This window comes from Coregonus lavaretus (assembly GCF_964263955.1).
Source record: "Coregonus lavaretus genome assembly, chromosome: 13".
Lineage (NCBI taxonomy): Eukaryota > Metazoa > Chordata > Actinopteri > Salmoniformes > Salmonidae > Coregonus > Coregonus lavaretus.
Window position 1 is genome coordinate 29,897,590 of NC_140000.1, and position 11,459 is coordinate 29,909,048.

General features: G+C 47.6%; 1 protein-coding gene across 1 annotated transcript; it reads right to left on the reverse strand.

Annotated features, from left to right (window-relative positions):
- Window positions 1-5,056: 5,056 nt before the first annotated feature.
- LOC311140016 (zinc finger protein 516-like) lies at window positions 5,057-6,868 on the reverse strand (the record flags this gene model as incomplete). The annotated part of the gene is made up of 1 exon (XM_084174990.1): window positions 5,057-6,868. The coding sequence occupies one exon, from the start codon at window positions 6,866-6,868 to the stop codon at window positions 5,057-5,059; it is 1,812 nt and encodes a 603-aa protein (XP_084031116.1).
- Window positions 6,869-11,459: the final 4,591 nt, after the last annotated feature.

The window sequence follows — 11,459 nt, forward strand, 5'->3', positions numbered from 1 at the left end:
GCCATCCAGTCATGTTCATTGACATTTCCAAACTATAAACAACATTGTCAACGCCGCAAATATTGAATGAACCCCTGATTTGAATGACTTAGTGCCCGATCAATCAGATCTGCTTTAACCAACATCCGCATAGCTGATGTTTTGACGGTGTCGGAGGTGGAACTGCATAAGAGCTGTCAAATCCACAAGAGGCTCACGTTATACCTAAAGCGGACATTGCCATTGGCTGCACAGAGTTGCATTAAGAGAACTCTTGCAGCCATGCAGCCTTGTTTACTGGAATGTGAGAATGTATGTAACTGTAATCTCCACCCTGGTTAGGCTGATAGAAATCCTTATTATTTTGTTTAATGATTTTAATTTTGAACATCGTTATTTTTATATAGCCTAGACTTTTTCGCTCTGAACTTCTAACGTGAGTGGGATGGGTGTGGATCCGTGACAATGACCACATTCGACAGCTCCAACGCAGTTCCACCTCCGACACCGCCAAAACATCAGCTATGCGGGTGTCGGCTATTGCCGGTTAACGCTTCATCTGATTGAAACTAGGCCTTAGTCTGCTCACCTCCCAACCAGATCACCTGTCTGTCAGCATGCTCGAGCGAAGTCTGGGAGTGTGTGTGTTTGTGTGTATAACTGTGAGTGTGCAAGTGCATTTATTTTACCAGGTATGTTGACTGACAACACATTCTCATTTACAGCAACAACCTGGGGAATAGTTACAGGGGGGAGGAAGGGGATGAATGAGCCAATATTGGAAGCTGGGGAAGATTAGGTGGCCATGATGGTATGAGGGACAGATTGGGAATTTAGCCAGGACACCGGGGTTAACACCCCTACTCTTACAATAAGTGCCATGGAATCTTTAGTGACCATAGAGAGTCAGGACACCCGTTTAACATCCCATCTGAAAGACGGCACCCTGAGGCATTGGGATCTTTTTTTTAGACCAGAGGAAAGAGTGTCTCCTACTGACCCTCCAACACCACTTCCAGTAGCATCTGGTCTCCCACCCAGGACCAACCCTGCTTAGCTTCAGAGGCAAGCCAGCAGTGGGATGCAGGGTGGTGAATGCTAGGTGTGTGTGTGTCCTCTAAGAGAATGTGTGTCCATTAGGAGTCTCTATAAATAACAAATCCCTGAGACGTGGGGAGCAGGAGTGGGATCAGGGTGGCTGGATGGCGTCAGCGGGGATTAGGTAACCAGCCAGTGGAACATAGAGGGTAGAGGTAGGGCAGAGGACGCCCTACCAGGCCCTGTTACTTGACTGTCTGATAGGGTATCTGAGGTGGCTCTTTCCACCTTCTCCTCCCTCCTTAATCCTCCACCCCCTCCCCCTCCCTCCTCCCTCTTTGCGGACGACTTTGTCAACCACTTTGAAAAGAAGGTTGACAACATCCGCTCCTCATTCACTCAGCCTATTGAGTCCACTGGTCCCACAGAACTACCCTATGCCTTGAGCTCTTTCTCCCCTCTCTCTCCAGATGAAATCCTGCGACTAGTGAGGTCTGGCTGCCCAACAACCTGCCCGTTCCACCCCATCCCCTCCTCCAATCTCTAGACCATCTCTGGAGGCCTTCTCCCTCACTTCCCTCATCAACTCATCCCTGACCCCTGGCTGCGTCCCCTCTGACTTCAAAATGGCCTGAGTCGCTCCCCTCCTCAAGAAATCCACACTCAACTCCTCTGACGTAAAAAACTACAGACCAGTATCCCTTCTCTCTTTTCCAAAACACTTGAGCATGCTGTCTCTGACCAACTCTCTCACTATCTATCTCAGAACTATCTTTTTGACACCACCAGTCATGCTTCGCGACGGGTCATTCAACCGAGACCGCTCTTCTCTGGGTCACAGAGGCTCTCCGCATTGCCAAAGCTGTCTCTCTCTCCTCTGTTCTCATCCTCATAGGTCTATCCGCTGCATTCGACATGTGAACCATCAGATCCTCCTCTCCAACCTCTCAGGGCAGGGCGTCTCAGGCTCTGCACACTCTTGGATTGCATCTTATTTGGCAGGGCGATCCTACCAGGTGACGTGCAGAGGATCTGTGTCTGCATCACGTACTCTCACTACTGGTGTCCCCCAGGGCTCGGTTCTAGGCCGTCTCCTCTTCTCTATATACACCAAGTCACTCGGCTCTGTCATCTCCTCACATTATTTTTCCTATCATTGCAATGCGGATGACACTCAACTACTTTTCCCCTTCTGACACCCAGGTGGCGAAATGCATCTCTGCGTGCCTGGCAGATATCTCAGCTTAGATGTCGGCCCACCACCTCAAACTCAACCTCAACAAGACGGAGCTGCTCCAAGACCTCTCCACGGTGTCCCCCTCCGAGTGTGCAAAGAACCTTGGCGAGACCCTGCACAACACCCTGTTGTTCTCTGCAAACGTCAAAGCAGTGACACGCTCCTGCAGGTTCATGCTCTACAACAGGGTTGCCCAACCATGTTCCTGGAGAGCTACCTGTTGGTTTTCGCTCCAACCCCAGGTGTTACTAACCTGTTTCATCTTATCAACCTGCTAATTATTAGAATCAGGTGTGCTAGATTAAGGTTGGAGCAAAAACCTACAGGACGGTAGCTCACCAGGAACAGGGTTGGGCAGTCCTGCGCTACAACATCCGTAGAGTACGACCCTAACCCACACAGGAAGCGGCACAGGTCCTAATCCAGGCACTTGTCCTCTCCCATCTGGACTACTGCAACTCGCTGGGCTCCCCGCTTGTGCCATCAAACCCCTGCAACTTATCCAGAATGCTGCAACCCGCCTGGTGTTCAACCTTCCCAAGTTCTCCCATGTCACTCCTCTCCTCTGCACACTCTACTGGCTTCCAGTCAAAGCTTGCATCCACGACAAGACCATGGTACTTGCCTACAGAGCAGCAAGAGGAACTGCCCCTCCCTACCTTCAGGCTATGCTCAAACCCTACAGCCCAATCCGAGCACTCCGTTCTGCAACCTCTGGTCTCTTGGCCCTCCCACTAGGACAGCAGAGTCCCTGCCCATCTTCCGAAAACATCTGAAACCCTACCTCTTCAAAGAGTATCTTAAGTAATCCCACAGCACCACCTCCGACCCCCCCTGTGATATGTGGTTGTCCCACCTAGCTATTTTAAGATGAATGCACTCACTGTAAGTCACTCTTGATAAGAGAGTCTGCTAAATGACTAAAATGTAAATGTAAAAATGTGGCCGTCACTGCCACGGCCTGCGTCCTGTTCATTAGGCATCAAATGGGAAAATAAACTGACTGAAACAGGGAGGGACTACCTGTCCGGTTGTAGAATGTTTAAAAATGTTTTTCATTGTGTGACCTAATGAACATGACCCTGAGTTCTGCCATGAGGGAGGAAATAACAATGCTCACTCTTCACTCAGAATCCATTGCTGTGATCTTAAAATCTCCTCACTCTCTCATTAGCCTGGTCCCAGATCTGTTTGTGCTCTCTTGCCAACTTCTATGGTCATTGTGATGCCAAACATGTTGAGTTGTCTATACTGCACTAACAGTTCTGGAACCAGGCTACTCATTCATGGCTCTGACTGTACAAGTTAATATTCTTAATGTTCTCATTCATAGGCTACTGCACATAACATCCTAAGGGATATCATAAGTAAGATCCATTCTCTGCATACTAACTGAATAAATAAATGTTTCTGTTTGAGGATTTAGCACATGTATGACAAAACAGGAAGTTCACAACAGACATGAAAAAGGTTTTCTTTTTTTCTTGTGTGTGACACTATGTTGACGAAAAAAGCAACAAGTGCTCTTTTCTTTCTTTAGTCTAGTGAAGCTCTATGGTTGTGTGTTCTAATGCTATTTCTCAATTTCTCTCTGCTCAATTTTCAAACACTCTCATGTTGAAAGCTGAGCGGGAGAAAAAAGACAGATTTTTCACAGTAAAGAAATAAAAAAAGGAGAGCAAAAACATATTCACACAGATAAAAGGGGGGGTTTCCTGGGACAGGAAAAGCTGAAATAGCACACTGTTCGAGCCAGAAGAAAAGCTACTTCTATTTCTGACATTCTAAACCGCCAGGGAAGAGAGTGAAAGAGTAAGCTCTGATTCTTAACTGTGTATGAAAACATGATAAAAACAGAGACATATTTTCAACAAGTTAGTGTTAACACTGACACCCACTCAAATACCTGTCTGCACCCTACTGAAGAACAAAACATACATACCAAGCAATCTTGAATCATAAATCAAGATTTTTTTACAGTGTTTATTGCTCAAAGGGGTGAAGAAATTATAGGCATTCCAAAAATTCCAACTCCATTGTAATGCCACTTTCAAAGCATAAGCTTTCATCAAACCACCCATTTACTTTTAATCTTGGTTTGCTTTTGTCACCAGTCTTGTTGTTTTCAACAGTGGCTTGAACCCAAATGAGAATATAATGACCTGACATGATACAGTATATCTTGTTGTTTATGTAAAGCATACTCAAAAACAGATCCAGAGCAGTTCCAACTATCGCCACAAGGTGGCTCATGTCCCCAATCCATATGGGGCTGAGTTGACAAGATGGATTCACAATGATAGGGATCTCACCAACAGATGTTTGCTAGTGAGAGACCATCAAGATCAGGGGGCTTGAAAAGGAATGAGCTCCTACAGCATGCTTAACATAGTCTTTACATTGAAGCTTATCTCTTGGCTTTTATCATTCTAAATCTGCATACAAAAATCTGCCCTTTGAGGACAGAGCTAAATAACTTGCTGTTGTCAGAGAATGGTTTGTTTACATTTCCTCTCAGATATTGCCCAATTCCCCCCTCACTAGTCCAACTAAGTTCACACGAGAGAGGGCTTTTAGGGTAGGGTAATATCTGAGAGGAAATGTAAACAAACCATTAGGCGATTAGGGTAAGGAATTTGGTGAAGTCCCTGGTCAGTTCACTTTGTCAGTTAAATTCCGAGCCCAACTCGTAATTGTTATCATCAATCCAGATTCATAATCACAATCATTGTCTGACTGTTGAGTTTGCTGTTGTTTGACAGAAACCTTTTAATTACTTAAATAACAGCCAAGGTGTATTCACTAACCTGCCAGTGGGCCTGCGTTGGCGGTGCCCATCTCAGGGGCATCCTCTCCCAGGGTGGAGGCTGGTGGTGAGTTCCCGTAGCCTGGGGTGCTGGGCCTGCTGGGGGAGCCTGATTCGGGGTCACTGGTGGATCCCCAGCGGTCCCCTCCTTGCCCTGCCCTGTTGTCCCCTCCAGACCCGGAACCCCTGCCCCCGTCTCGCCTCTGGTGGACCCGCTGGTGCACAATCATCTGGTGGTGGCTGCGGAACACCTTTCCGCACTCGAAGCACTCGGTGGACTTGGACTGGCTCTGCTGGGAGGAGGAGGAACGTCTGCCCTGGCGGGAGGTGGGACGGTACTCTGAGTCGCTCAGGCTCTCGGGGGTGCGCTCTCCGGGGGAGGTGTGCTGGTTACTACCCCCTCCCCCGCTGGCACTGCTGTGTCTCCCTGAGCGTCTCTCCCTCTCCTGGCCCTCCAGGATGTAGCGGCTGCTCTCCTTCTCGTACACCACGGTCCCTCCAGCCAGTGCCTCATCCCCTTCTCCGGCTGCCGTAGCCTTTATACTGTATGACTCCACAGGCTCCAGAACCCTGCCCCGCGTGGCCAGCTGCCAGGCCTGGTAGCTACACACTGGGTCCAGCTCGGGGATTCTCTGGCCCAAGTAACTCTTCTCTTCCTGGGGCTTTTCTTCGGCAGCTGGCCGGAGGCTGAGGTAGTCCAGGAGGCGCCTCTTGGCACCGGGAAAGTCCCCGTCATTGCTAGGTCGTCTCTGGCCCTGTGTCGGCTGCTTAACCTGGCTGTGGACCTTCTCGTGGGCCCTCAGGCTCTCTCGGTCATGGAACAGGTTGCCACACTTGGAGCAAACCTGGTAAAGGCTTGTGGAGGTCACATTGGTCTCTGGGTCTTGGGCCACGTCGTTGATGGTGGCCACGGGCTCTTGGGAGTCTGCCTTGGGTTTTCCCCGGCTGGAGGCCTTGGAGCCATTGTGGGTCTTCATGTGGCTCTTGAGGAACCAGGCTTCCCTGAAGCGGCGGCCACACACCCGACAACAGTGCTCAAGGAGGCCTGCGTGTTTCTTCATGTGGGACTTAAGGAACCAGGCCTGTGTGAACACCTGGCCACATGTCTCACAGGGGAAGGCCCCATCAGTGACCTGAGTCCCTGCTTCTCCCTCCATTGCCTCTGCCTCCTGACTCACTGGGGTAGTCTCGTCCTCCATGTCGGCTGTGATGTGGACCTTCTCGATGTGACTGAGAAGTTGGTCCTCGCGCTGGGTCTGGTACCCGCACAGACGGCAGCAATATGGCCGCTGCTCAGAGCTCGACTTCTCCCTTTTGACGCTCCTCACCGCCGTCTTCCCTATACCCTCTTCTGTGTTAGCGTCTCCGTTGACAACCCTGTTACAGGCCGAGCTGGACTTCGTCGGACTGGTTCCACCATCCAGGCCCTCGGACACACCCACTTCACCTGACCCCTCCTCTTCCTCCTCTGGCCCCTCCTCCTCCTCGGGGTGGTGGCTAGTGAGCGTGCGCAGCTTGTGGCTGCGGATGTGGACCTTGAGGTTGCCCTTCTGGGAGGCGCGGTGGTCGCAGTAGGGGCACTTGTAGGGGCGTGCACCTGTGTGGCGCCGCATGTGTTGCGACAGAGAGCTCTGGAAGGGGAAGCTGCGGCCACAAACGTTGCAGTCGTAGGCCGAGGCCTTGTCCTCTTCCCCTTCTTCTCCATCTCCTCCATGGCTGGCCTTGCCTCCCTCCTCCCCCAACTCCAGCCCTCCCGCCTGGGTCTCCATGGCCTCCACTCCTCCTCCTCCGCTCTCTCTGGGGTTCATGGTGCTACGCCTCCCACTCCCACTCCCTGCCTGCCTGCGCTAGCTCGCTAACAGTGGCTCTATCTGCAGTAGCTCATCTAGCTCTAGCGTTCTCCGTCTGTATCGGCCAATCCCAATGCTATCTGTCTGTGCGCATCCACTGCCAACTGTAAGGTTGCATCCAGTGCGATTTACGCCGTGTTCATCTAACACTCTTTTCTTAGTGAATCCAATGCCATATATCTGTCTTCATCCATGCACTGACAGTCAGTGAAACCAACACTGTCGATGTCTCTGTACCTGCTATATGGCCCTTTGTAAAACAGCTTACACAGCACTATCTGGAATCGTACATCTCTGGGTACCTTACACTGTGTCAGACAGAATCAGTCATGGTATATGACAACACATGAACAACCTATCTGTGGCTGTGTATAGTCAGACACTGTTACTCCGCGTCTCCTCTCCTGTTCAGTTCACTGGCAGGCTTTTCTTTGGCTTTATATTTCAGCAGCTTCCAGGTTGCATCACTCTCTGTGAGCTCTCTGCACAGCCTGTGCAGGTCCTCACCCTGAGAGAGAGGGAGAGAGAGAAGAGAGAGAGATCAAATAAAATCTAGTACTCACTAATTCTGATGACTGTTTCTAAATGTCTTTTATGTCTTATTGAATTGTTCAACATGGTTATTTGGCAATACAGAAATAGAGAGAGAGACAGAGACAGAACAAAGAGACAGCGTTAGCATAGCCAAAGCATGCCACTTCACCTACAGTGATCCGTTATACATTTGCATATTCATATCTCCAGGTATGTGTCAGAGCATGCAGCGTGTGTACATTTCTATGTAAGTAAGCACCTCAGTGTGTATATGGGGTGATATCATATCAAAGTACAGTGGGGAAAAAAAGTATTTAGTCAGCCACCAATTGTGCAGGTTCTCCCACTTAAAAAGATGAGAGAGGCCTGTAATTTTCATCATAGGTACACGTCAACTATGACAGACAAATTGAGAAAAGAAAATCCAGAAAATCACATTGTAGGATTTTTAATGAATTTATTTGCAAATTATGGTGGAAAATAAGTATTTGGTCACCTACAAACAAGCAAGATTTCTGGCTCTCACAGACCTGTAACTTCTTCTTTAAGAGGCTCCTCTGTCCTCCACTCGTTACCTGTATTAATGGCACCTGTTTGAACTTGTTATCAGTATAAAAGACACCTGTCCACAACCTCAAACAGTCACACTCCAAACTCCACTATGGCCAAGACCAAAGAGCTGTCAAAGGACACCAGAAACAAATTGTAGACCTGCACCAGGCTGGGAAGACTGAATCTGCAATAGGTAAGCAGCTTGGTTTGAAGAAATCAACTGTGGGTGCAATTATTAAGAAATGTAAGACATACAAGACCACTGATAATCTCCCTCGATCTGGGGCTCCACGCAAGATCTCACCCCGTGGGGTCAAAATGATCACAAGAACGGTGAGCAAAAATCCCAGAACCACACGGGGGGGACCTAGTGAATGACCTGCAGAGAGCTGGGACCAAAGTAACAAAGCCTACCATCAGTAACACACTACGCCGCCAGGGACTCAAATCCTGCAGTGCGAGATGTGTCCCCCTGCTTAAGCCAGTACATGTCCAGGCCCGTCTGAAGTTTGCTAGAGTGCATTTGGATGATCCAGAAGAGGATTGGGAGAATGTCATGTGGTCAGATGATACCAAAATAGAACTTTTTGGTAAAAACTCAACTCGTCGTGTTTGGAGGACAAAGAATGCCGAGATGCATCCAAAGAACACCACACCTACTGTGAAGCATGGGGGTGGAAACATCATGCTTTGGGGCTGTTTTTCTGCAAAGGGACCAGGACGACTGATCCATGTAAAGGAAAGAATGAATGGGGCCATGTATCGTGAGATTTTGAGTGAAAACCTCCTTCCATCAGCAAGGGCATTGAAGATGAAACGTGGCTGGGTCTTTCAGCATGACAATGATCCCAAACACACTGCCTGGGCAACGAAGGAGTGGCTTCGTAAGAAGCATTTCAAGGTCCTGGAGTGGCCTAGCCAGTCTACAGATCTCAACCCCATAGAAAATCTTTGGAGGGAGTTGAAAGTCCGTGTTGCCCAGCGACAGCCCCAAAACATCACTGCTCTAGAGGAGATCTGCATGGAGGAATGGGCCAAAATACCAGCAACAGTGTGTGAAAACCTTGTGAAGACTTACAGAAAACGTTTGGCCTGTGTCATTGCCAACAAAGGGTATATAACAAAGTATTGAGAAACTTTTGTTATTGACCAAATACTTATTTTCCACCATAATTTGCAAATAAATTCATTAAAAATCCTACAATGTGATTTTCTGGAGAAAAAAAATCTCATTTTGTCTGTCATAGTTGACGTGTACCTATGATGAAAATTACAGGCCTCTCTCATCTTTTTAAGTGGGAGAACTTGCACAATTGGTGGCTGATTAAATACTTTTTTCCCCCACTGTATATTGAAATGTTAGACAGAGAGAGCCACTTTGTATGATTGTGTATGAGCTGTGCATGGCGCTGCCACTGACACCACTCCGGCTGAGTCGACACTTTGCAAACAATCGCACCGGAGAGCAACGTTCATTCACATCAGCAAGATCAGCACCAGCAGCCTGAGCCTAGCCACCATATTCCCCACACCCGCTTCAACTGACACTATCACATGGCAGGGATCTTAAGCACACAACAGGAAGTGGCTCTTTTTATTCTTCCAGAGTAAAGAGAGAGAGGGAGGGAGGGGGGGAGGGAGAGAGAGAGAGAGGGAGGGAGGGGAGGGAGGGAGAGAGAGAGAGAGAGAGAGAGAGAGAGAGAGAGAGAGAGAGAGAGAGAGAGAGAGAGAGAGAGAGAGAGAGAGAGAGAGAGAGAGAGAGAGAATTTATGAGTTGCTTTACACTATCTCATGTCTCAATCGCACTGTTGCAAGTTCCACAATTCTGAATGTGGGCTCAACAAAAGCCCAATTGAAGTGCAGGACACATACCAACAAAGGGCAAAGGCGCCAACTAATGTGAATTTTTTACCTCGAAAAGCCCCTTACTGTATTCAGATTAATTTCTATTTGAGAAGATACCAGAAGAGAAGGAATAATACATATATAGAAAGGGAGAGTACTGAGTTGGAGTTATGAGGAAGGATGATTGACAGCATGATTACAGGTTATTACATCATCCACAGCTCATAGCTCACCAGGCTGAGTGACTGACTATCGTTATAAGTGGATAATTGATCATAATCATAAGAGGATGAAGGTGGGAAATGAGGGGCTATCAAAACACACACGCGTGCGCACACACACATGCGCACATACACACATACACACACACACACTGCCATCACAGTGAGTAAATGGTGTTGCTTTACATGGGGAGAGTATAGCACTACATGTCAGTTTAACTGTGCCTATGTAAGTTACCACAAAGTCGTTCTAATCTGCTGTACATGGACATCATATGGATTGAGCAATATGTCAACAGCAAGTCAGGCATGAATGCAATATGTATTGTGAACGCCGTGTCTACATTTGTGGGAGCATGACACTGCCTATGAGAGAAGCCCATTGTATTGTATCAGAGAGAGAGAATATCTCAGACGTAAGATTTCAATGGTCCACATGTTATAATCTAAGCTGCTTAAAGTTAAAACCGGTTGAACACTTTGGTTTCACCTCTATTCCACATCCTCCCCAAAAAACTAAGCGCTAGTGGTGCTGTTCCCAAAGGTGCTGAACACAATATGCTTCATTGAGAATTACTGAACGATTCAATGTCTGAATGCCAGCCACAACCTAAATGCTTAACACTCACTGTTAAATAAGTGAGACAGTACAGGTGCATCAAAGTACTCTACCCTGCACCTTAAGAGACTGTTCCCAATGTACATAGAGTCACTTTAATAATGTTTACATACTGTTTTTGCTCACTTTATACTGTATGTATATACTTTATTCTAGTCATGGCTTATCCTATATATCTACTGCTGTACACAACTTTACTATTCATATACAGTCCATACTGTCTATACACACCATTTATATATACTGAGTGTATAAAACATTAGGAACACCTTCCTAATAATGAGTTGCACCCCCTTTTGCCCTCAGAACAGCCTCAATTCGTCAGGGCATGGACACTACAAGGTGTCGAAAGCGTTCCACAGGGATGCTGGCCCATGTTGACTCCAATGCTTCCCACGGTTGTATCAAGTTGGCTGGATGTCCTTTGGGTGGTGGACCATTCTTGATACACACAGGAAACTGTTGAGTGTGAAAAACACAGCAGCGTTGCATTTCTAGACACACTCAAACCGGTGCGCCTGGCACCTACTACCATACCCCGTTCAAAGGCACATCTGTGTTCGCACCCAATAAACTTAGATTTGATTTGATCAAAGTGAAGTCTAAGAGAATGATTTTACTGGCAGAGCATTGAGCCTCATAAAGAACAGATATTAGTAATCATACAAAAACTAAAAGAGACTAAACTTTACTAAATCACCCTTGACACAGAAAACTAAAAGCTAAAACAAGCCTTAAGCAAATTACATAAGGGCATTTCCATCGAAAAGGACCCATG